General features: G+C 42.4%; 1 protein-coding gene across 1 annotated transcript in view; it reads right to left on the bottom strand.

Moving 5' to 3' along the window:
* cbl (Cbl proto-oncogene, E3 ubiquitin protein ligase) overlaps positions 1-27499 on the bottom strand; it is a 211490-nt gene that overhangs the window by 158554 nt on the left and 25437 nt on the right. Inside the window, exon 2 of the mRNA XM_078533480.1 lies at positions 23595-23842. Within this exon, the coding sequence (XP_078389606.1) occupies positions 23595-23842 (248 nt within the window). The remainder of the gene's footprint in view (positions 1-23594; positions 23843-27499) is intronic.

The following is a 27499-nucleotide window of genomic DNA, read 5'->3' as shown; positions in this document are numbered from 1 at the left end:
TCCCCTCAGGTTCGTATATATTTCAATAAGATCACTCTCATTCTTCTAAACTCCAATGGGTATAGACCCAACCTCCTCCTGTGCTATAACCATTCTATGATAATTTATATGATGCTTAAAAATGGGGCCTGACAATTATTTAGCAATTCAAAGAAAAGCAAAATTAGAAAGCATTAGCACTTAGCAAAACACATACATTCTACACATAAATAATTAGATATCTAGAAAGCTTTACTATTCCAGTTCAATTCTTGAAATTGGTGGAATGTATTGTCTAAGCTAATCAATTACTTTCGATTTAGAACATTTTATGCTAGCATCAGAGAGAAAGAATTGCTCCTTCAGGATTCCCTGCTTTGACTGCCTTTGCACAGGCAACTGCAACATCTCTGTATGTGTTTTTGGCTAGATCTAAATAAAGAATTTTACAAGTATTGATAATTACAGCAATTCAGAAAATGAATCACTTTTTGGCCTTTGGCCATCGTCAATTATTAATAGAATGCTGTTCAGTAAACATGTTATTCACATACAGGGCACTAAAGTTACTTCAAACTATTTTAATTTGCATTAACTGAGTGCTACATCAACATTTCTGCATTCAAAGTTTAGACAATTCAACAAGGCTATAGCTGTTCAAATTTATTCTACAGCCATTTTGTTCTCCAGGCCTTTGCTGTGTCCTGTGCACTCGACTATTTGTCAAATGGACTGAATTGAATGATCTAGACACTGATATCTGTGATGGTGGGCCCTTAGAAGGCAGCCAGGTAGGATAATACACTTAGCACTTTTCGTTGAAGGCAGTGAAACAATTCTTCTTTGTCTCCTGCACACATGTACAGGTTTCTACCATGACTGAGAATGATCATAAGAAATAGGAGGAGTAGGCCAATTAGCCCATCAAGCCTGCTCTGCTATTCAATACAATCATGACTGATCCGATTGTGGCCTTAACTCCATTTTCCTGATTGCCCTTCATAACCCTTGACTCTCTTGTCAATCAAAAGTCTGTCTAACTCAGGCTTGAATATATTCAATGGCCCAGCATCACTGCTCTGTGTGGAACAGAATTCCAAATACTAACGACCCTCTGAGAGAAGAAATTCCTTCTCATCTCTGTCTTAAATGGGAGGCCCCTTATTTTTGAACTGTATCCCCAGTTCTCGATTCGCCCATGAGGGGAAACATCAAGCATCTACAAAATTGAGCCCCCTCAATTTTTAAATTCTTTCATGGGATACGGGTGTCACCAGCTAGACCAGCATTTATTGTCCATCCCTAATTGCCCTTGAGAGGATGATGGTGAGCTGCCTTCTTGACCCTCTTCAGTCCCTGTGGTGTAGGTACACCCACAGTGTTATTAGGGAGGGTGTTCCAGGACTTTGACCCAGCAACAGTGAAGTAACAGCGATATATTTCCAAGTCAGGACGGTGCGTGGGTTGGAGGCGAACTTGCAGTTGGTGGCGTTCCCAGATACCTGCTGCCCTTGTCCTGCTAGGTGGTAGAGGTCACAGATTTGGAAGGTGCTGTCGAAAGAGCCCTGGTGAGCTGCTGCAGTGCATCTTGTGGATTTTTAAGAATTTATTCTGTCATGCAATGTGGGTGTTAATGACAAGGCCAGCATTTGTTGACCATCTCTGATTGCCCTTGAGCTGAGTGGTTTGCTAGGCCATTTCACAAGGCCTTTAAGAGTGAACCACATTGCTGTAGGTCTGGAGGCACATGTAGGGCAAACAGAGTAAAGACGGCAGTTTCCTGCCTTAATGGGCATTAGTGAACTAGATGGGTTTTTACAACAATCAGCAATGGTTTTAATGGTTATTATTACTCAGATTAGCTTTTAATTCCAGATTTTATTAATCGAAATGAATTCAAATTTTACTAGCTGCCATGGTGGGATTTGACCCCATATCCCCAGAGTATTAGTCTGAGCCTCTGGATTACAAGTTCAGTGACACCATGTCACCATCTGCCCTGATGGCACACACTGCTACCACTGTGTCAGTGGTGCAGAGAGTGGATGTTGAAGGTGGTGGGTGGGGTACCAATCAAGTGGGCTACTTTGTTCTGGATGGTGTCAAGCTTCTTGAATATTGTTGGAACCACTACTCATCTTTGCCTGGCACTTGTGTGGTGCAAATGTTACTTACCACTTATCAGCCCAAGCCTGAATGTTGTCCACGTATTGCTGCATATGGACATGGACTGCTTCAGTATCTGAGGAGTCACGAATGGTGAGCATCCCCACTTCTGACGTTATGATGGAGGAAAGGTTCAACAAGATCTCTAACAAGAGAGAATCCAACCATCTCCCCTTGACATTACCATCGTTGAATCCTCGACTATCAACATCCTGGGGGTTACTATTGACCAGAAACTGAAGTGGACTAGCCATGTAAATACTATAGCTACAAGAGGTCAGAAGCTTGGAATTTTGCAGAGAGTAACTCATTTCCTGACTCCCCAAAGTCTGTCCACCATCTACAAGGTGCAAGTTAGAAGATTGATGGAATACTCTCCACGTGTACGTACGTGTGTGCATGTGTGTGTGTGTGTGTGTGTGTGTATGTATGCACGCGCGCGCGCGTGTGTGCGTGTTGATGAAGCAGCTGAAGATGGTTGGGCCTGGGACACTATCATGAGGAACTCCTGCAGTGATGTCATGGGACTAAGGTGATTGACCTCCAACGACCACAACCATATTCCTTTGTGCTGGTATGACTCCAACCATTGGAGAGTTATACCCCCACCCCCAATTCCCATTGACTCCAGTTTTTTTAGGGCTCTTTGATGCCACACTCTGTCAAATGCTGCCTTGGTTTCAAGGGCAGTCACTCTCACCTCGCCTCGGAAGTTCAGCTCTTTTGTCCACATTTGGACTAAGGCTGTAATGAGGTCAGAGCTGAGTGGCCCTGGAGCAATGCAGGGGGCTTGTGCCAAAATTGGGAGAGGGATCCCACAGGCTAGTCAAGCAACAGCCTGACATAGTAAAACTCATCGAATCATACTTTACAAACAATGTCCCAGGCACCACCATCACCATCCTTGGCTATGTCCTGTCCCACTGACAGGGCAGGCCCACCAGAGGTGGCAGCACGGTGTAGTCAGGAGAAGTTGCCTGGGAGTTCTCAACATCAACTCTGGGCCCCATGAAGTCTCATGGCATCAGGTCAAACTTGAGCATGGAAACCTCCTGCTGATTACCACCTACCTCACCCCGCTCAGCTGCTGAATCAGTACTCCTCCGTGTTGAACACTACTTGGAGGAAGCTCTGAGGGTGGCACGAGCACAAAATGTACTTGGGTGGGGTCTTCATTGTCCATCACCAAAAATGGCTCAGTAGCACTACCACTGACCAATCTGGCAGAGCCCTAAAGGACATTGCTACTTGACTAGTTCTGCAGCAGATGATGAGGGAACCAACAAGAGGGAAAAACCTACTTGATCTCCTCACCAACCTACCTATCACAGAAGACTCAGCCCTGTCTTCACATTGAGGATACCCTCCATCATGGCACTACCACCATAATAAATGGGATAGCTTTTGAACAGATCCAGCAACTCAAAACTGGGCCTCCATGAAGCGCTGTGGGCCATCAGCAGCAGCAGAAATCTATACAACCACAATCTGTAACTTCATGCTCTTATGTTTCAGTAAGATCACCTCACATTCTTCTAAACTCCAATGAGCATAGGCCCAAATTGCTCAACATTTCCTCACAAGACAAACCCAACTACATAAGTGAAACTTCCAGATGCTTGATAATGCAGAATCAGGCCAAAGACTAATTATAGGTGGCAAGGGAACTCCGTTATGAGATGGTTAGAAAGATTTGGACCTTTCAACCTTCAAAGAAACTGCACGAATGGGAACCCTACATAGAGTTACACAAGATATTAAGTTATACATTGCTGCCACAGGACACTGGTGGTGGAGAGAGAGAATGCTTTAAGATGGCAGATGGGTTGCCAATCAAGCAGGCTGTTTTGTCCTGGATTCTGTTGAGCTCCTTGAGTGTTGTTGGAGCTGTACTCATCCAGGTAAGTGGAGAGTATTCCATCATACTCCTGACGTTTGCCTTGCAGATGATGAACAGGCTTTGGGCAGTCAGAAGTTGTGTTATTCTCTGCAGAATACCCATTCTCTGACCTGCACTTAATTATCTACATAAATATTGTGGCTACAAGTTTCTGGTTAATGGTGACCTCCAGGATGTTGATAGTGGGCAATTTAGTGATGGTAATGTCAATGAATGTCAGGGGAAGGTAGTTAGTCTCTTTTTTTTGTTGGACATGGTTATTGCCTGGCACTTATGCATATGTTACTTGCCACACACAGTCCAGATCTGAACATTATATATAGAGTAATTCTTGGTTTGATTGTTTAATGTTTTACCAGATGTCACCTATTTTGTTTAAAGCACATGCTGCTTTGCCAACTGTAATTGATAATTTTCCGAGATTAGTATTGCTAAATATTGTGCTTCCAGGCAGTAATGCAGAAAACATCTCCAATAAACTACTAATTTAAAATACATTTCACTCCTTTTCAACCATATTTTGTAATTACCTTATAATATAATTCAGGTAAGGAAAATCTACAATGGAAACAACAGGGTTAGATCATTTCCAGAGGTAGAAGATAATTATGTTGATGTTGAGCCATAAGCACCCAATCCAGCAACCAGAGATTATTTGGCACCTCAGTTGAAAAGTTTCAATTTGTAAAAATGCAGCACAGGCCATGATTCTCCCAGCAGTGAAGTGAACTCAACAACCCGGAAACTAACAATTGCAAAGGTGAGGGAAAACCTTAGAAATTAATCACATCGGCCTGGATTTAGCATTAAGAACGACGGTGAAGCTCAGTTTCAATCAGGAAACCCAAAAGCCCAGGTTTTCACAAATGCTGTAACTTTAAAAAAAATTTAGGATGGCTGCTCAGATGCCTGATTTACAGGTTTGGTTTCCAGTCAGGCAGGGAGCATGCCAGAACAGGCAGGCCACGGTCACAAGTAAGCAGTCTGTACCAATCCCAGGGAAGCAGGCTGGTTTGGGGGCAGGGGGAAAACACATCTACACCTGCTGGTCAACGAGCACTGCTGTAATGGCACTTACATTTCCCAGAGCTGCCGGTTTTCCAAAGGCCTGGGAAACCCAGCCGCCCAGGGTTAAAGTCCTAAACAAATACAAAAATACCTGGAAAAATTCAGCAGGTCTGGCAGCATCTGCGGAGAGGAGCACAGTTAACGTTTAGAGTCCGTATGGCTCTTCAACAGAACTAAGGAAAAATAGAAAAGAGATGAAATATAAGCTGGTTTGGGGGGGGGCAGGTAGAGCTGGATAGAGGGCCAGTGATAGGTGGAGATACCAAAAGATGTCATAGATAAAAGGACAAAGAGGTGTTGAAGGTGGTGATATTATCTAAGGAATGTGCTAATGGTGACATTAGGGGTAGAAAGCAGGACGAGCAAGGGGCAGATAGCCCTAGTGGGGGCGGGGTGGGGGGAAGGGATCGAAGTAGGCTAAAAGGTAGAGATAAAACAATGGATGGAAATACATTTAAAAATAATGGAAATAGATGGGAAAAGAAAAATCTATATAAATTATTGGGAAAAAAGGGGGGGGGGATCGGAAAGGGGGTGGGGATGGAGGAAAGAGTTCATGATCTAAAATTGTTGAATTCAATATTCAGTCCGGAAGGCTGTAAAGTGCCTAGTCGGAAGATGAGATGCTGTTCCTCCAGTTTGCGTTGAGCTTCACTGGAACAATGCAGCAAGCCAAGGACGGACATGTGGGCATGAGGGCAGGGTGGTGTGTTGAAATGGCAAGTGACAGGGAGGTCTGGGTAATGCTTGCGGACAGACCGAAGGTGTTCCGCAAAGCGGTCACCCAGTCTGCGTTTGGTCTCTCCAATGTAGAGGAAACCGCATTGTGAGCAGCGAATGCAGTAGGCTAAGTTGAGGGAAGTGCAAGTGAAATGCTGCTTCACTTGAAAGGAGTGTTTGGGCCCTTGGACAGTGAGGAGAGGGGAAGTAAAGGGGCAGGTGTTACACCTTCTGCGGTTGCAAGGGAAGGTGTTGTGGGAGGGGGTTGAGGTGTAGGGGGTGATGGAGGAGTGGACCAGGGTGTCCCGGAGGGAACGATCCCTGCGGAAAGTTAAAGTCCTAGTCTCCTTATAATATTTGGAGTAGGGGGAACATTTGCTACAGTGGTTGGGGAGGGTTTAAACTGAAATGGCAGGGGGATGGGAGCCTATGCAAGGAGTCAGAGGAAGGGGAATCAAAGACAAGAACAAAAGACAGAAAGCGGAATAAGAAGTGATAGTCAGAGAAACCAAGGGCAAGAATCAAACAGGGCCTCAGTGAAAAATAGTGGGAACGGGACAAATAATGTTAAAAAGACAAGCCTTAAGGCTTTGTGCCTTAGCACAAAGAGCATTCGCAATAAAGTGGATGAATTAATTGCGCAAACAGATGTAAATAGGTATGACATAGTCAGGGTTACGGAGAAATGGCTGCAGGGTGACCAGGGATGGGAACTGAACATCCAGGGGTATTCAGTATTTAGGAAGGACAGACAAAAAGGAAAAGGCAGTGGAGTTGCATTGCTGGTTAAAGAGGAAATTAACGCAGTAGTGAGGAAAGATATTAACTCCGACGATGTGGAATCTGTATGGGTAGAGCTGAAAAAAACTAAGGGGCAAAAAACGTTAGTGGGGGTTGTATATAGACCCCCAAACTGTAGTGGTGATGTTGGGAATGGCATTAAACAGGAAATTATAGAGACGCATGTAATAAAGGAACATCTGTAATTATGGGTGACTTCAATATGCGTATAGATTGGGCAACTCAAATTAGTAACAATACCGTAGAGGAGGAATTCCTGGAGTTTATACGGGATGTTTTTCTGGGCCAATACATTGAGGAACCAACGAGAAAACAGGCCATCCTCGACTGGGTATTGTGTAATAAAGAAAGGAATAATTGGCAATCTAGCTGTGCAAGGCCCCTTGGGGATGAGCAACCATAATATGACAGAATTCTTCATCAAGATGGAGAGTGACGTGGTTGATTCTGAGACTTAGGTCCTAAATCTTAATAAAGGAATGTAAAGGATGGTATGAGGCGCGCATTGGCTATGATGGATTAGGAAACATTACTTAAAGGGATGACGGTGGATAGGCAATGGCTAACATTCAAAGAGCGCATGGGTGAACTGCAACAATTGTTTATTCCTGTCTGGCGCAGAAGTAAAACAGGAAAGGTGGCCAAACCATGGCTTACAAAGGAAATTAGAGATAGTATTAAGTGCAAGGAAGAGACATACAAATTGGCCAGAAAAAACAACAACAGACCAGAGGATTCGGAGCAGTTCAGAATTCAGCAAAGGAGGACCAAGGGATTGATTAAGAAGGGGAAAAGAGAGTACGAAAGTAAGCTTGCAGGGAACATAAAAACTGACTGTAAAAGTTTCTATTGGTATGTGAAGAGAAAAAGATTGGTGAAGACAAATGTAGGTCCCTTACAGTCAGAAACAGGGGAATTTATAATGGGGAACAAAGAAATGGCTGACCAACTAAATACATACTTTGGTTCTGTCTTCACAAAGGAGGACACTAATAACATACCAGAAATGTTGGGGAACACAGGGTTTAGTGAGAGGGAGGAACTGAAAGAAATCATTATTAGTAGGGAATGGTGTTGGGGAAATTGATGGGATTGAAGGCTGATAAATCCCCGGGGTCTGATAATCTACATCCCAGAGTACTTAAGGAAATGGCCCTAGAAATAGTGGATGCATTGGTGGTCATCTTCCGAGATTCCATAGACTCTGGAACAGTCCCTACAGATTTGAGGGTAGCTAATGTAACCCCACTATTTAAAAAGGGATGGAGAGAGAAAACAGGGAATTATAGACCAGTCAGCCTGACGTCGGTAATGGGAAAAATTCTAGAGTCCATTATAAAAGATTTAATAGCTGAGCACGTGGAAAGCAGTGGCAGAATTGGACAGAGTCAGCATAGATTTATGAAAGGGAAATCATGTTTGACAAATCTACTGGAATTTTTTGAGGAAGAAACTAGTAGAGTTGATGAGGGGGAGCCAGTGGATGTGGTTTCTTTGGACTTTCAGAAGGCTTTCAACCAAGTCCCACATAAGAGATTGGCATGTAAAATTAAAGCACATGGGATTGGGGGAAGTATATTGAGATGGATAGAAAACTGGTTGGCAGACAGGAAACAAAGAGTAGGAATAAACGGGTCTTTTTCCAAATGGCAGGCAGTGACTAGTGGGGTACCGCAGGGATCGGTGCTGGGACCCCAGTTATTCACAATATATATTAATGATTTAGATGAGGGAATTAAATGTAAATCTCCAAATTTGCAGATGACACAAAGCTGGGTGGGAGGGTGAGCTGTAAGGAGGATGCAGAGATGCTTCAGTTGATTTGGACAAGCTGAGTGAGTGGGCAAATGCATGGCAGATGCAGTATAATGTGGATAATTGTGAGGTTATCCATTTTGGTAGCAAAAACAGGAAGGCAGATTATCTGAATGGCTATAAATTGAGAGAGGGGAATGTGCAACAAGACCTGGGTGTCCTCGTACACCAGTCGCTGAAGGTAAGCATGCAGGTGCAGCAGGCGGTAAAGAAAGCAAATGGTATGTTGGCCCTCATAGCCAAAGGATTCGAGTACAGGAACAGGGATGTCTTGCTGCAATTGTACAGGGCCTTGGTGAGATCACACCTGGAATATTGTGTGCAATTTGGTCTCCTTATCTGAGGAAGGATGTACTTGCTATAGAGGGAGTGCAGCGAAGGTTTACCTGACTGATTCCTGGGATGGCGGGACTGACATATGAGGAGAGATTGAGTTGATTGGATTATATTCGCTGGAGTTCAGAAGAATGAGGGGGGATCTCATAGAAACCTATAAAATTCTAACAGGACTAGACAGGGTAGATGCAGGATGGATGTTCCTGATGGTGGGGGAGTCCAGAACCAGGGGTCACAGTCTGAGGATATGGAGTAAACCATTTAGGACTGAGATGAGGAGAAATTTCTTCACCCAGAGAATGGTGAGCCTGTGGAATTCGTTACCACAGAAAGTAGTTGAGACCAAAACATTGTATGCTTTCAAGGAACTAGATATAGCTCTTGGGGCGAAAGGGGTCAAAGGGTATGGGGAGAAAGTGGGAGCAGGCTACTGAGTTGGATGATCAGCCATGACCATAATGAATGGCGGAGCAGGCTCGAAGGGCCGAATGGCCTACTCCTGCTCCTAGTTTCTATGTTTCTATGGCTGTCCCATCCCACCTACATTGAATCTTGAAATGGGCAGGTCGGGATCTGGTTTGATATTTTTTACGTTTTAATTTTTGGAGAGTTAAAATTGCCCCCTGCTTGTCTCAGTGAGGATTCAGATTGACTAAGGAGACACACTGTTGTTTGCCCTCTTCACACATGCCACTAATCATTTTGAGGCACCATGTTGAAAAGGATCGCAGTGACTTCAAGTTGCTGCTCTAAAAGCAGTCTGTGTCCAAATGCAGCAGACCTGGACAATATCCAGGCTTGGGCTGACAAGTGGCAAGTAACATTTGCGCCACACAAGTGCCATGCAATGACCATCTCCAACAAGGGAGAACCTAACCATCAGCCCTTGACATTCAACAGCATTACCATTGCTGAATCCCCCACTAACAACATCCTGAAGGTTACCATTACCAGAAACTGAACTGGAATAGCCATATAAATACCGTGGCTACAAGAGCAGGTCAGAGGCTAGGAATGCTGCGACGAGTAACTCTCCACCTGACTCCCCAAAGCCTGTCCACCATCTACAAGGCACAAGTCAGGAGTGTGATGGAATACTCCCCACTTGCCTGGATGAGTGCAGCTCCCACAACACTCAAGAAGCTTGACACCGTTCAGGACAAAGCAGCCCCCTGGATTGGCACCAGATCCACAAACAGTCACCTTCTCCACCACCGACACACAGTGGCAGCAGTGCGTACCATCTACAAGATACACTGCAGGAATTCACCAAGGCTCCTTCAACAGTACCTTCCAAACCCACAGCCACTACCATCTAGAAGGACAAGGGCAGCAGATAGATAGGAACACCACCATCTACAAGTTTCCCTTCAAGTCATTCATCATCCTGATTTGGAAATATATCGCCATTCCTTCAATGTCGCTGGGTCAAAATCTTGGAACTCCCTCCCTAACAGTACTGTGGGTGTATCTACACCACATGGACTGCAGCGGTTCAAGAAAGCAGCTCACCACAACCTTCTCAAGGGCAACTAGGAATAGGCAATAAATGCTGACCCAACCAACGAAGCTCATATCCCATGAATGAATTTTTTAAAAGCCCATAATTTATCTTGAAGAATAGTCTTCAAATCTAATTCAGACAGATGATGATAATCTGCTAGGTAGAGGGTCCCGAAGACCTATCGAATCCAGGGAGGAACAAACCTGTCTTCACTCATTTCCCCAATTTTATTCATTATTGCCTACAGTGGGTGTATAGCTGAGATTTCAACCTCCATCCTATCCTAGCTCACTCTGCAGCACAGCAATTTATTATATTATTGCAGACACCATTCAGTCTTTCAAGCATTAAGGTTAGCAGGCTCATTTCAAGTCTTTTGAATTGAAAGAAAACAAGGCCGACCCTGTTCAACAATCAATACCCACAGCATGGAGGAAAACCGAGACAGTGAAACAGGAGGTCGAAGCTTTGCAATGCATCTGAACCATGTACTGCTTGTTAATGACTGAGAAAAACACACATAAATTCGGTGTTCAACTTTGGCAAACTTTGGGCTTATTTTCAAAACAAATTAGCAAAATCAATTTACCCAGTTGTACCAACTTTCTTCTGGCAGTTTAGCGAGCTCTCTCTCCAGTAGATTTTCAATAGCTATACTGCACAAATTACAATAACCAGAGGACAGCAAGAATTACATATGAGCTCTATGGTCATATGGTCAATGTTATACAGAAATGTCACCAACCAGAGCAGGGAGGATAACATAAAATCATAGAATGATACAGAACAGAAGAAGGACATTCAACACATCGTGTCTGTGATGGCTCTGAGAGAGCTATCCAATTAGTTCCATTTTCATAATCTAGACTGGAGGTGGATTTTGAGGGCAAATCAACAACTGACATGTGGGGGGCTTTCAAACATCAGTTGATAAGAATTCAGGACCGGCATGTTCCTACTAGGATGAAGGATAAGTATGGCAAGTTTCAGGAACCTTGGATAACAAAGGATATTGTGAGATTAGTCAAAAAGAAGAGGGGAGCATTCGTAAGGGCTAGAAGGCTGGGAACAGATGAAGCCCGTGGAGAACATAAAGAAAGTAGGAAGAAACTTAAGCAAGGAGTCAGGAGGGCTAAAAGGGGTCATGAAAAGTCACTGGCAACCAGGATTAAGGAAAATCCCAAGGCCTTTTACACATATGTAAAAAGCAAGAGGGTAGCCAGGGAAAGGGTAAACCCACTCAGGGACAGAGGTGGGAATCTGTGTGGAGCCAGAAGGAATGGGAGAGATACTCATCGGTATTCACCAAAGAGAAGGACTTAGCAGTCGATTTGTCTAGGAAAGAGTGTGTAGATAGCCTGGATCATGTTGAGATCAAAAAAGAGGTGTTAGGCGTCTTGAAGAATATTAAGGTGGATAAGTCCCCAGGGCCAGATGGGATCTAGCCCAGAGTACTGAGGGAGGCAAGGGAGGAGATTGCTGGGGCCTTGACAGAAATCTTTGTATCCTCACTGGCTACGGGTGAGATCCCAGAGGACTGGAGAATGGCCAATGTTGTTCCATTGTTTAAGAAGGGTAGCAGGGATAATCCAGGAAATTACAGGCCGATGAGCCTTACGTCAGTGGTGGGGAAATTATTGGAGAAGATTCTTCGTGACAGGCTTTACTACCATTTGGAAGCAAATGGGTGTATTAGTGAGAGGCAGCATGGTTTTGTGAAGGGGAGGTCGTGTCTCACTAACTTGATCGAGTTTTTCGAGGAAGTGACAAAGATGATCGACGACGGAAGGGCAGTGGATGTTATCTACATGGATTTCAGTAAGGCCTTTGACAAGGTCCCTCAAGGCAGACTGGTACAGAAGGTAAAGTCGCACGGGATCAGAGGTGAGCTGGCAAGACGGATACAGAATTGGATTGGTCATAGAAGACAGAGGGTAGCAGTGGAAGGGTGCTTTTCTGAATGGAGAGCTCTGACTAGTGGAGTTCCTCAGGGATCAGTGCTGGGACCTTTGCTGTTTGTAGTATACATAAATGATTTGGAGGAAGATGTAACTGGGCTAATTAGTAAGTTTGCAGACGACACTAAGGTTGAAGGAGTTGCAGATTGTGAAGAGGATTGTCAAAGGATACAACGGGATGTAGATCGGTTGGGGACTTGGGCGGAGAAATGGAAGATGGAGTTTAATCCGGACAAATGCGAGGTAATTCTTTTTGGAAGGTCTAAAACAGGCAAGAATTATACAGTAAATGGCAGAACCCTTAGGTGCATTGACGGGCAGAGGGATCTGGGTGTACAGGTCCACAGGTCACTGAAAGTGGCAACGTAGGTGGATAAGGTAGTCAGGAAGGTATATGGCATGCTTGCCTTCATTGGCAGGGGTATTGAGTATAAAAGCTGGGAAGTCATGCTGCAGCTGTATAGAAACTTGGTTAGGCCACACTTGGAATATTGTGTGCAATTCTGGTCGCCACATTACCAGAAGGATATGGAGGCGTTGGAGAGGGTGCAGAGGAGGTTTACCAGGATGCTGCCTGGTCTGGAGGTTATTAGCTATGAGAAGAGGTTGGAGAAACTCAGATTGTTCTCACTAGAGTGACGGAGATCAAGGGGCGACTTGATAGAAGTTTACAAAATTATGAGTGGCATGGACAGAGTAGATAGTCAGAAGCTTTTTCACAGGGTGGAAGAGTCAATTATTAGGGGACATAGATTTAAGGTGAGAGGAGAAAACCATAGAGGAGGTGTGCGGGGCAAGTTTTTTACGCAGAGGGTAGTGAGTGTCTGGAATTCGCTGGCAGAGGAGGTGGTGGAAGCAGGTGCGATAGTGGTGTTTAAGAGGCAGCTTGTCAAATACATGAATAGGATGGGAATAGAGGGTTACGGACCCCGGAAGTGCAAAATGTTTTAGTTGACGGGCAATATGATCGGCGCAGGCTTGGAGGGCCGAAGGGCCTGTTCCTGTGCTGTACTTTTCTTTGTTCTTTGTACCTTTTGCCCATAGCCCTGCTAATTTTCCCCTCCAAGTATTTATCCGATTTCCTTTTGGAAAGTTATTGTTGAATCTGTTTCCACCATGTTTTCAGATAGTGCATTCCAGATCATAACTCACTGCATAAAATTTCTTCTCATAGCACCTCTGGTTCTTTTGCCAATTACCTTAAATCTGTGTTCTCTGGTTACCTACCCTGCTGTCACTAATCTATCAAAACCCTTCATGATACTAATTTACCAATATTAAATCTCCCCTTATTTTTTCCTGCTCTAATCGAGTCTGCATTTGATCTCCCCAATGTAGAGGAGACCACATCGTGAACAGCGAATACAGTACACTAATTTGAAAGAAGTACAAGTAAATCACTGTTTCACTTGGAAGGAGTATTTAGAGCAGAGTGGGTGACCACCTTGCGGAACACATCTGTTCAATCCACAAGCATGACACTTGCCTTCTGGTTGCTTGTCATTTTAATTCTCCACCTTTACTCTTACCTTTCTGTCCATGGCCTGCCACAGTGTTCGAGTGAAGCAAGAGGAACATTACCTCATCTTTCGTCTTGGCACTCTACAGCCTTCTGGACTCAACATCAAGTTCAACAACTTTCCATCCTAACCTCTGTCTCCATCTTGTTCTACATCTTTCTCTTTTTTTGTTTTAGTGGGTCAGTCTTCATCTTGTTTCTTTGCTTATCCCTGCATTCTGCATTCAGGTAGTATTTATGTAGAAATACACACCTAATTTGGACACAACCTTTGTTTCTTTACTCTATCCACTACCAATCTCTTGGCTGTTGCATCACAAAATCTTTTGTTATTTAATCGCCCCCATCCTATCACAGACCTTCTTCCCTTGTTCTTCCTGCCCCCTTTCACTGGCTTAAAAACTCTTAAATTTCTATCTTTCTTCAGTTCTAATGAAAGGTCATTGACTTGAAACATCAGCTCTGTTTGTCTCCACAGATGCCACCTGACATGCTGAGTTTTTCCAGCTTTTTTTGTTCTTATCTAATTTATTGGCTTGTCCAGGTCCTCCTGAAGTCTGTCATTATCCTCCTCAGTGTGTACCCTTCCAAATTTTGCACCATCTGCTAACTTTAAAATTTTGCCCTGCATACTAAGTCCAAGTCATTAATATATATTAAGAACTACAGTGATTCTAATACCAACCTCTGGGGGACATGATTATCTACTTCCCCCCAGTATGAAACCGTTCACCACTTCTCTCTGATTTTTGTCTCAGCCAATTTTATATTCACGCTACCACTATCCCTTTAATCCATGTATTCAAAATGCATTACAATTCAAGTAACTATGATCTTTCAATCCACAATTTAAACCCAGTGAGCTATCAGAAGCAATTGGGAGATGTTGGTAACAAAATACTGTGCAAGAGCTAAAGGAAATGAGGAAGGAAGAGTGCAATGAAGCCACAGAAGTGTTATTGCACTCTGCAGCACCTATCAGCAAAAAACAGCAACAACCTTCAAAAAAGTGCTTGTAAAAATGCTGATAACACAGCTGACTCCCACAGATTATTTTTGCATAGTTCTATACTAAAAATTGGCATCATTAATCCAAGCTGTCTTAAGTATTTCTGTCATTAGGTACGATAGCATTAAAAATCCCTACTGTGCATACTGCTGCCTTTGCTCCAGTTTCAGTTGGTAACCGTATTCAACAGTATTTTTTCAACAGGAAGCAGCTAGCAAGTCAGAAAAACATTTCTTTCAGAAACATATTTAGGACATGAAAGGAATTAAAAATAAATTCAGTAAAATCCTTATACTAAGACCGACTCAGATCAGAAACAAATTCAGCCTTGGATGTATCGCTACCCAAATTGCAAAATACATCACAATTATAGAATTGCAAAATATATCACAATTAAAGAGATGACTGAAAACCAAAGGCCTGGCATGAAGCCACTAGAAATTTCTCTGTATCTATTTGAAAATTTCAAAATTGAACTTGCAGGTAAAAATGATTTGAAGCTTTTCGAAGAATACTATATATTGTAGAAGGTACATTTCTTGGTCATTTCTATGCTAAACTTCCTTTGCCATGAGGGAGATTGCGTGCAGAAAGTACTTGGTCCAGGATGTGTTTCAGGTAGTTTCTTAGCACTACAGACACCAATATCAAACAGCAGATATGCTCTCCCAGAGATTCCTAATTCTGGAAAATATCACAAGCATAAACAACAGCGTAGACCAGCTGGGCCGAACGGCCTGCTTCTGTCACGTAAATTTGATAGAACCTCTGATAATAGTTTGTTTTATTCAGGGCCACTGAAATATTCCAAATAAATTGAGCAACTTAAGGAAATTGTTTTGTTGAAATGGATACCAGATATGAAGAGACAGGCGAGAGTGATCAGAGAAAGATTACAACAGGACTGTCACAAAGCAGACAGTTGAGAACAGCAGCAATACAGAACAATCTTGAAGTGTCTTGGAAGTAGAAAGTCACTAACTACAAACTGCCCAGGAACATAAATAGAACAAAGAATCAACCACTGCAACAACTTATTTTCCTACCAAGATCACTGCGTGCTATATAAAATACAAACACTTGGTTGGGTGCACTTCTGGTGGGTTACTCATAGCAACACATACAAAGAATGCCTGCATCACATATTTCACAGATCTGGATAAGAAATCTATAATCTCTAATTAATGTGTACAACAAAAAAAGATGCTCTAGGGCAAAATCCACAGGAAGGGCCTGCTTGATTGAAAAAGGAAAACTACATTCTAATAGCGAGAGTGCATGTTTAATGTTTTGACTTCAAGACTCCCTCCTGAAGGAAGCATTGGAGGCAGTACACAAAGGTATACTAGCTTAGTGCCTGGGATGAGAGATTCCTATGATGAGTGGCTGAGTAAATTGGATCTATATTCTCTGGAGTTTAGAAGAATGAGCGATGATCTCATTGAAACATTCAAGTTAATGAAGGGGTTTAACAGAATAGAAACAGATATTGTTTCCCCTGCCTGGGGAATCTAGAACAAAGGGGCACAGTTTCAGGATAAGGGCCAATCATTTAGGGCTGAGTTGAGGAGAAATTACTCAAAAGGTTGTGAATCTTTCGAATTCTCCACCCCAGAGGGTTGTGGATGCACCATCATTGAATACATTTAAAGCTGTGATAGGCATATTTTTGGTCTCTCAGGATATCAAGGGATATGGGGAGTTGGTTGCAAACTGGAGTTGAAGCCCAAGATCAGCCACGATCATACTGAATGCAGGGGCAGGCTTGATGAGCCATATGGTATTTTCCTGTTCCTATTTTTTATGCTTTTACATTGTTATGAACTGCAAGATATCAAGAAGCATTCTCTGAAGTTCACTCTCCCCAAGGGATCTCCCTTAATACTAGATTTTCTCTCCTCTTTCCATCTTCTCCTCACTGCTATCAATCCACTCACTGGGCACTGTTCTAAGCCTAGCCACCTTCAGCTATTTCATCAATAACCTTCCCTCCATTATAAGGTCAGGAGTGGGGATGTTTGTTGATGATTGCACAATGATCAGTTTTATTTGCAACTCCTCAGATGCTGAAGCAGTTCGTGCCAATATACACCACAAGCTGGACAACACTCGGGCTTCACTGATAAGTCACAAGCAGTGCCACCCAAGTGTCAGGCAATGACTATCACCAACAAGAGAGAATCTAACCATCTCCCCATGATATTCAGCAGTATTACTATCACCGAATCCCCCAGCAACAACTTTCTGGGTGTTACCATTGTTCAGAAACTTAACTGGACCAGCCACTTAAATACTGTAGCTAAAGATCAGGTCAGGGCCAAGTAACTCATTTCCTGACTCCACAAGGCATTTTCATCATCTACAAGCCATAAATCAGGAGTATGATGGAACAGTCTTTAGTGACTCTCTACAGTGCAGCTCCAACAACACTTAAGAAGCTTGACACCGTACAGAACAAAGCAGCCCACTTGATGAAAGCAAATTACAGCGGACCCTGGAAATCTGAAATGAAAACAAAAAATGCTGGAAAAACTCAGCAGGTCTGGCAGCATCTGTGGAAAGAGAAACAAGAGTTAACGTTTCAAATCAGTATGACTCTTCTTCAGAAACCCGCTTGATGGCCAGCTCATCCACCACCCTAAAACATTCATATGGCACACCATGGCTGCAATGTATACTATCTACAAGATGCACTGCAGCAAGTTATCAAGGCTCCTTTGACAACACCTTCCAAATTCACAACCACTATGACCTAGAAGAACAAGGGCAGCGTAGGAACACCATGACCTGCAAGTTACCTTCAAAATCATACACCATCCTGCCTTGGAAATATATTGCTGTTCCTTCATCTTCTATGGGTAAATATACTGGAACTCCCTCTCTGAAAGCACTGTGGATGCACCACCACAGACTTCAGAGGTTCAAGAGGGCTCCTTCTCAAGGGCAATTAAGATGGGCAATAAATGCTGGCCTTGCCACCAATGCCTACATCCCACGAAAAAAATTTTAAAATGAAAGAAAGAATGCATTATGCAGATGATAGTTGAGGACAGGAATAAGCTCAGGTGTGATATGCCTTACAACACTCATCATTGAGACTTACACACAAATGATAGTTAATTTGATATGGTAGGGGCCCTATACCCCAGTCTTCGTAGGGAGCAGGGAGGGGATAGAAGGAGGACAAACTGAGTAGGTAAAGAGCAGGTAGAAGCTTAACTCAAAAATGTCATATTTGAACTAACTGATAGCAACAATTTGAAGCATTGCAAAAAAAAAGGAGGATTGCACACTAAAGGAGAGAATGATTACAATTTAACACGGGTTTTATCTTAATTTTTCCTCTCTTCTTCTCCTGAAGGTTTTATATCAGTATTGAGTCCTTTGCTGTTGGGCTTGAATGTAAGGCGGTATGATTAAGAAGTTTACAAATTATACAAAAATTGGCTGCATGGTTGATGGTGAGGAAAAAAGCTGTAAACTGCAGGAAGATGTAAATGGACCAGTCGGGGGTGGGAGGGTGTTTCTAAAAAATTAGAAATAGAATTCAATCCTGAGAAGTATCAGGTAATGCATTTGGGGGGAATGAACAAGGCAAAGGAATACACAATAAATAGTAGTATTCTGAGAAGTGAAGAACAGAGGGACCTTGGAGTGCATGTCCACAGATCCCTGAAGGTAGCAAGACAGATAAAAAAAGGTGGTCATGAAGGCATATAGTGTACTTTCCTTTACTGGCGGAGGCCTAACAGTATAAGAGTAGGGAGGTTGTGCCAGAACAATATAAAACACTAGTTAGACTGCAGCTAGACCCTGTTCGACAACCATGCTATAGCAAGGATATGAGCACATCAGAGAAGGTACAGATGAGATTTACGAGGATTTATTGCCAGAATGGAAAATTCTAGCTATGAATAAAGACTGGATAAGCTGGAGATGTTTTCTTTGCAACAGAGGAAGCTGAGGGGAGATTTAATTAAGGTATATAAAATGATGAGGGGCCTGGATAGAGTAGATACAAAGGACTATCTCCATTAGAAAGATCAATAACCAGAGGCATGGATTTAAAGTAAATGGTAGAAGGGTTAGAAGGGAGTTGCAAAGCATTTTTTTTCATCCAGAGGATGTTAAGGATTTGGAATTCACAGGTGGAATGGGTGGTGGTGGCAGAAATCCTCATTACATTTAAAGAACACTTGGATATGCACTTAAACTGCCATAATCTATAGGACTACAAGCCAAGAGCTGAAAGGTAGAATTAGGCTGGATAGTTGTTTTTCAGCCAGCATGGACCACCATGGATATGGTGAGTTGAATGGCTTATCTCAATGCAGAACGTCTTTCTCTGCTTCTTACTTGCTTGGATACAGTTTTACAGGCACCTCCAAATACCTCAAACCAGAAGAGCATTAAGAAATATGAGATTCGAGAGACTATTTCACCAAAGAAATATCACAGCAAAATCTAATTCCATCACCTCAAAATTCACACATACACACCTCCAACAGAGGATACTGGATACAGTTAGAGGAAGAAACCTTAGCCAATTTTTCCCTTCTTCACCCAGTGGTACTGACATGCACTGTAGCACTCTTTATTGTTGCCTCAATTGGGAGCATCTAACTTAACATAGGCCAGAGATCAAACCTGGCTCAGCTATTCACTGATTAAGCTCACTGGGGTTATCTCAAAGTAAACATTTATAACCTGCATGTTAGAGCAAAAGTTTCAGCTGTGAGAGAGGAAAGGTTTATGCCATTTCAACACTTGTTAGGCAACCATCCCCCCCGCCAATCGAGGCTATGTTCAAACCTGTAACACAGGTAAAGTTTTATATGGTTTCTGTATCAATGTATAGTAATAGGATGTACTGTTCCAGTGAAGGGTACATTCTAGAGAATATTAGCCCTCAGAGAAATATTGCAAATTTTGTAACATTATAATTTGAATGGAAATGGTGCGAATTTAGAAACAGCCCGAGACAAAGGACGTTGCTCAAACATGTGGTTATACTCAAAGTATTCATTGGATGTTGCCCATTTTGAAAGCTGGAAAACATCTGCTAATTCCATCCTCAGGGTACTAGGATTTTTAATTTTCAGATCAGATTGCTTTCAATCTAAAAAGCGACCCTGTTAGGATAACAGGCTACATAAATCCTAAATTATAGCACACTATTCATCAACAATGCAGACTCCCAAAGATTTTAATTCAATTCAATACCTCAAAGTATTTTTGACAAGCTATCTGTCTCAAATGTATGACTGCCAGAATCTCTACTCAAAGGAACCTCAATGCATAAAGTGTTAATCACATTTAAGTCTCGGAAAAGAAATAGCACTGACAAGGCGATTTTGAAACTGAGCTTCCTTCCTCTTGCTTTACATATAAACTGAAGTCACCCAGATTATTTTCCTCTCCTGAAACAAGTGCCTGCACAATTATTGCACAAAAGATGAAATGCAGGACTAATAATATCTAAAAACACAATGTGTATCTGGCTTTGTCATTAGTCATGCAAATACACCAACCAAAATATGGAGATTTAACACCAGAGCGGCAGTTACAAAAAAATTGTTGTACAGCCTTCTGAAGATTAACATTTAAGACTCCACCACCTAAGAAAATATATGATCAGAAGTGAAAACACCAATCATCACACTGCCAACTTATTCTGCTTAACGATATATTAATGACCAATAATTCACATGATGGCCCAAGTTTAAAAGGTTACAGAAATCTGTTACCCAGGTACCAACCTTTAAAAATAAGATTGTTCATGATTGCCATAGAAATTATTGCAAATTGCTGATTCCAGATAATCAGGTTTGGGAGGGAGGGCGAGGCAAAGAGGAGCATAAATTAGGATGAAGACTGAAGAGAAAAATAAACAAACTGACTGGTAAATATTGTAAGATCTCCCAACGTAACTAAATGGCTCAATTATCTGGCTGAGTTCTTAGTCTGGTCAAACTACAAGCAATACTTTCTCTAGTCTTTCTTCAATAACCTTGACTTCTTTCAAGTAACTAGAACTACCAAAAGTACTGGGGTAAATTTGTGCCTTATTTAACATTTGACATCATAAATCCTCTCAGAGATTTGGCTTTTCCCCCAGTTTGAGAGAAAATAAACATTTTGATATGCTCGTTAGTGAGATTGGTGGTGCTAATACATCCAGCATCTATCTACCATGGTCAAAATATGCAAGTTGCATATTTTGTCATGGCTTTTTACAGGAAATGCTTCCTTATAAGGAATGACTGGCCACTGACCTACTAAAAAGGTCACCATTTATTTTTGTGGGTTTATAGAATCGTTGGTACATCCTGAGAAAAGGAAAAGGCAGTTAAGAATTACTGTTAGCACAAAACAGCGTTTTAATGCTATCCTCTCTTTTAGCTTCCTCTTATCTTTCATACACAATTTTACAACCATTAAAAGAGAGACATTTTATAAAATTGTGATGCTACACTATGATTGGAGGCCAGGGAACAATAAAATTACATTTATATTTCACAATCTCAGAAGTTCCAAAGAGCTTTACGGCCAATGAGGTACTTTTGAAGTGTAGTCACTGTTGGAATGTAGGAAAGTTGGCAGCCAATTTGCACACAGCAAGTTCCCACAAACAACAATGTGATAATGACCACATAATTTGTATGATGTTGACTGAGGGATAAATAATGGCTAGGACATCAGGAAGAACTCCCCTGCTCTTCTTCAGAATAGTTGCATGGGATCTTTTACACCCTGAGGGTGTGGAAAGGGCCTTGGGTTAACACCTCATCTGAAACACAGCACCTCCGAAAGTGCAGCACTCCCTCAGTACTTAAGTGAGCAAAAGATTTGGGCTGACACTCGAGTCCTAGAATGTGACTTGAACCCACAACCATCTGATTGAAGTGGCAAGAATGCTTTCAACCAAGCCACGGCTAATGCTCTAATGATTTTTAGTGCAAGTCAGTTTTATTGAGGTAGAATAATTCTGCAGATTCAAAGTTCTATCCATCTGTATGAAGGACACTGTTAAGCAAATTTATACAACAGTGAAGCAAGAACTCAGTTATGACATATTATAGTTGAAACATTTTACTTGTTACAAATATATTCTAAATGAAGACATTTCTAAATCTATATACATGTCCAATCTTGTACTGATTTCCCCCCAGTGAAAGGTTTTCCATGAAGGTATGACTTGTATTTCTTCTAGTGTTATTGTTCATGCCAACACACCCTTAATAACGACTTGCATTTATATAGAGCATTTAACGTAGAAAAACATCCCAAAGCACTTAATTCAACACTGTGCCAGCACTTCCTTGTGTAAGTTTTAGATTTGTTTTGAGCTTTTGATCCTTCACCCTGAACCAAAAGATTTCACACATGCATAGTGTCAGCCTTTCACACTAATGGTCAGTGTTTTGGTGCACAGTCAGTAATTGCCAACAAACATCAGCAGACTGTGGCCTCTTCCCACCAGTCTGATTCCCAAGTATGACTGTTATTGTACCGGACCTGTGCTCAGTACTGTTCCTAAAATTAATGGCAGCTTTTGCAGCCTCAATTAACTGTAGGTAGGGACACTTTTGAAGGTAGCAGGAGCTGAAGGGATCAAAATGGGCTGTTGATTACAATGAAATAGAAAGAGGTAGGAATGAAGGAGATAGGGTTGGATACTCATGTAGGGAAGAGGGAACGCAGAAGAAGCCGGCAAAGCACTTTCAAATAAGGTGGGAGAGTTCCAGAACTAACTGAGTGGGAGAAAGGCTTCCAACACGAAGTGGAGGGATGAAGGAGGAAGAAGAGTATCACCTTAACTGGGTAGGAAGGATAGAGTGGGGCAGCTTGAAAAGGGAGTAGGGTACAAGGAGGTCCCTCTATCTATCTACAGGATCAGTAAGAAATGGAAGGGAGAGGTTGGAGGAAAAGAGAGCAACTACACTGAGTTACAAGTCTATGTAAAGACTTGCTTTCACAGTGCTCTGAAGAAGTCATACGGACTTGAGACATTAACTCTGCCTTTCTCTCCACAGATGCTGTTAGACCTGCTGAGTTTTTCTCCAGCATTTTCTGTTTTTGTACTTGCTTTCACATGTCAGGGTCAATCTTGAGCCATCAGCTTTTTGAGAGCTGTGTCAGTTTTTTTGAACATGTTGGCCAGTTTAAAGGGTTTTTTTAAATTGGCAGATTCCCTGATGCTAAATAAATAAATAAGTTGCATACACTACAAATGGAGTTCGAGGGCTCTTCTAGAGAACTATGTGCAAAGAGCAAATCAAGTTAGTCTCAGAATAACCAGATAACTTAATGAAAGAATCAAAGACTAGCTACAGCTGTCATCATTCCACAGGATACCCAAGGTCCCATTTGAAGTTTCAGCTCAATTCTAGATCCCATTTTCCAATATAGCAACTATTTTTCAGGAGTTATCCGTTTTCATCCTGCAACCCTAAAAAGTAGCCAAACATGCCAACTCATATCCTGCATCTCTGCATATTCTCAGTTATTAATTAATCTTGTCAGATGACACATTTTTATTACAAAAGGGAAAAGTTCAACAATTTGCAAATTTGGCACCTTTGCACTTAATATGTTGGTGCTTTATAGTGGAATTGTTAAATAATTAGGTAGAGACAACTGTACTATAGCTCCAGGTTATAAATTATAGACCACTGAAGTGGCCTGCATTCAAGCCATGTAAATGTTACAATTTTTAACTCAAACATAGGCTCTCAACCATTTTGTTTAGTTATACCATCACATTCGACTCACCAGCATTAGGGACTACAATGAGAATAAAAACAATCAACTCCTACCGTGGTTGTGAGGTTTCCTCATACATTTTCTCTTTCCCTTCCTTGAAAAGGCTAATGGTCTGTTTTGTTTTCTTAAGCAGGTTCTCCATGAAGACTCTGAAATATTCATTTTCTCCAAGGGCCTCCATCTTGCCCTCGTATCGAGTCAGGATCAGACGCAGATGCTGGTAAGTGTCAGGCAACAGATCCAGAATGTAGGGAGGGCTGTTCTTTAGCCCTACCTTGGGATTCTGGCACAGTCTCACCACCTATAAAAAGAAAGCAAATGAACCAAGGAATATGTAAACAAAGGAGAGATAGGACACACACATGAAAGTAAAATAGTCTCTGTTCTGGCCAAATGAAAGAGATCTTTTTTTTAAAAAAAGCCTTGCTCTGTTACAGCAGAGTATTAGAGCAGGAGCAAGAAGGCGTCAGCCCATTAAGACGTGATCAATTCTCAGAAAAAGTTAACATTTAGTTAATTCTTCTACCCTTTTAATTTTTTTTCCAAATATTTATTCAATGTCGTTTAAACAGGTATTATGGCTTCTGCTTCCATCCCATTGCTGGTAAGGCTTTCCAAGTTCCAATTATCCTCTATGCAAAACCATTTCAGCCAACATCTCCTTTCATTTGTTCACTAATCTTAAATCTACACCCTCAAGTTACCAACTTGTTGATTGGTAGAAACAGTTTTTCCCTATTTACCTCATCAAGACCCCATTGGGTTTAGCTAGCTCCTTTTAACCTTCTCCTTTCACCAAAACAGAGCCCAGTTTCTCCAGTAACATCTAGTGACCTGGATTACTAAATACAGTTTTGGTTTCCTTATCCATGGAAGGATATATTTGCATTCAATGGAGTGCAAAGGTTCACTCGACTGATTCCGGGCATGAGGAGTTGTGCTACAAGGAAAGATCGAGTAAACTAGGCCTATATTCTCTAAACTTTAAAGAATAAGCAGTGATCTCATTGAAACATATAAAATTCTTAAGGGGCTTGACACTGTAGATGCTACAAGGCCATTTCCCCATAACATTCAATGCCATTACCATGGTTGAATTCCCCCACTATCAACATCCTGGGGGGTACCAATGACCAGAAACTGACTCGGTCAGCCATATAAATACTGTGGCTACAAGAGTAGGTCAGAGGCTGGGAATTCTGCAGAGAGTAACTTACCTCCTGACTCCCCAAAGCCTGTCCATCATCTAGAAGCACAAGTCAGGAGTTTCATGGAATGCTCTCCACTTGCCTGGATGAGTACAGTTCCAACAACACTTAAGAACTTGACACCATCCAGGACAAAGCAGCCGCTCGATTGGCACCCCATCCACCACCTTCAACATTAACTCCCTCTACCAACGACACACAGTAGCAGCAGTGTGTACCATCTGATGTGCAGTAGCAACTCACCAAGGATCCTTCACAGCACCTTCCAAACCCACAACCTTTACCAGCTTGAAGGACAAAGGCAGCAGATGCATGGGAACACCACCACCTGCAAGTTCCCTCTAAGTCACACACCACCCTGACTTGGAACTATTCTGCCGTTCCTTCGTTGCCACTGGGTCACAATCCCAGAAGTCCTTTCCTAACTGCACTGTGGGTATTCCTACAGCACATGGACTACAGATGTTCAAGAAGACAGCTCAACACCACCTTCTCAAGGGCAATTAGGGATGGGCAATAAATGCTGGCCCAGCCAGCACGCCCACACCCCAAGAACAAATTTAAAAAAACATTCCCTGCTGCGGAGTCTAAAAATTGGGGTCAGCCATTTAGGACTGCGATGAAGAGGCACTTCTTGCCTCAAAATGTTGCGAATCTTTGGAATATATCTACCCCAGAGGGTAGTGGGTACTCAGTTGTTGTATATATGTCATACAGATATCAACAGGTTTTTAAATATGGAGACAGTGCATGAAGGGGGAATTGAGGTAGATCAGCCATGATCCTACTGAATGGCGAAGTAGGCTCAAATGGCTTTATGTCCTATTCCTGCTCCCATTTCTTTTGACTTTCTTCCTAAAATAGGGTACCCAAAGAGGGTACTGGACGCAATATTCTGACTATGGCCTAACCTATGATTTGTATAGGGTTAGTAATACTACTTTTTTCCCTATTCTGCACTATGTATGGACAATGGCCTGGTAGAGTTTGCTTTACCACCCTGGTGTACGCTGCAGAATCCTCAGTCTGCTATAGGCAGTGCATCAAAGCTCTGGAACACTTCCACCAAAGGCATCTGAGCTTCATCACAAGGACTTGATGGCAAGACAAAAATCACAAACAACGAGTTCCTTCATCATGCTGGGCTCAGCAGCATGGAGACCACCACCCTTCAGAAAATTCAACTTAGATGTGCAGGCCATGTCCTCCCCACGGATGACAACAGAATCCCCAGCAGATTTCCTATGGGGAACTGACTGAGGGCAAATGACATCAAGGTGGTACAACTGATACAAAGTCACCCTAAAAAAAAGCCTTACAAACTTCTGCACTGCAGATCATCTCTCTTGGGAAACTCTGTAGCTGACCACCCATGTGGAGGCAAGCACCAAAACTTGGTTCAGCATGCTTCAAGGACGGTATACATCAAACTCATAATATCCAGTGTGCCCAGAGAAAGGCCCAGCTGCAGAAATTCCTCCAACAACGACAACATGAACTGCCATCGGAAGAGTCCATGCCGATCCAGCATTGGACTCTTCAGCCATGAGAGGGCCCACAGAAGACAACAAAGCCACTTGCAGCTTGGGCATATTCAAATAACAAAGAGTCTACATTTACTATTTATAAAACAGATAATCTGTACATGCACTCTTCTTGGGATTTTTTTAAATAAAAACACTGGTTTAAGAGTAAAAGGATAGTAAGGGACACAATTGTCCCCTTGAAGATCAGAGTGGTCGTCTATGTGTGGAGCCTCACAAGATGGGGGAGATCTTAAACAGTTTTTTTGCATCAGTATTTACTCAGGAAACTGGCATAGTGTATAAGGAAGGAAGGGAAACAAGCAGTAGTTTCATGGAACATACAGAGATTAAAGAGGAGGTGCTTGCTGCCTTACAGCGAATAAAGGTAGATAAATCCCCCGGGCCTGACATGATATTCCGTTGGACCTTAAGGGAGACTAGTGTAGAAATTGCAGGGGCCCTGGCAGAAATATTTAAAATGTCCTTAGCCACGGGTGAGGTGCCGGAGGATTGGAGGGTAGCTCATGTTGTTCCGTTGTTTAAAAAAGGCTCCAAAAGTAAACCAGGTAATTGCAGGCCAGTGAGCCTGACATCAGTAGTAGGTAAATTATTGGAAGATGTTCTGAGAGATCGGATACATAATTATTTGGACAGCCAAGGGCTGATTAAGGATAGTCAGCATAGCTTTGTGCGTGGTAGGTCATGTTTAACGAACCTTGTAGAGTTTTTCGAGGAGGTTACCAAGAAAGTAGATGAAGGAAAGGCTGTGGATGTTGTCTACATGGACTTTAGTAAGGCCTTTAACAAGGTCCCACATGGGAGGTTAGTTCAGAAAGTTCAGACACTTGGTATCCATGGAGAGGTTGTAAACTGGATTCGAAATTGGCTGTGTGGGAGAAGACAGAGAGTGGTAGTGGACGATTGCTTCTCAGACTGGAGGTCTGTGACTAGTGGTGTGCCTCAGGGATCTGTACTGGGACCATTGTTGTTTGTTGTCTATATCAATGATTTGGATGATAATGTGGTGAATTGGATCAGCAAGTTTGCTGATGACACTAAGATTGGAGGCGTTGTGGACAGCGAGGAAGGCTTTCAAAGCTTGCAGAGAGATCTGGACCAACTGGAAAAATGGGCCAGAAAATGGCAGATGGAATTTAATGCCGAAAAGTGTGAGGTGTTACATTTTGGAAGGTCAAACACAGTAAATGGTAGGGCACTGAGGAG

Source organism: Cetorhinus maximus, chromosome 2 (genome assembly GCF_964194155.1).
Source record: "Cetorhinus maximus chromosome 2, sCetMax3.hap1.1, whole genome shotgun sequence".
Lineage (NCBI taxonomy): Eukaryota > Metazoa > Chordata > Chondrichthyes > Lamniformes > Cetorhinidae > Cetorhinus > Cetorhinus maximus.
The sequence above is the reverse complement of the archived record's forward strand: the minus strand, read 5'-3'. Positions and strand labels throughout refer to the sequence as shown.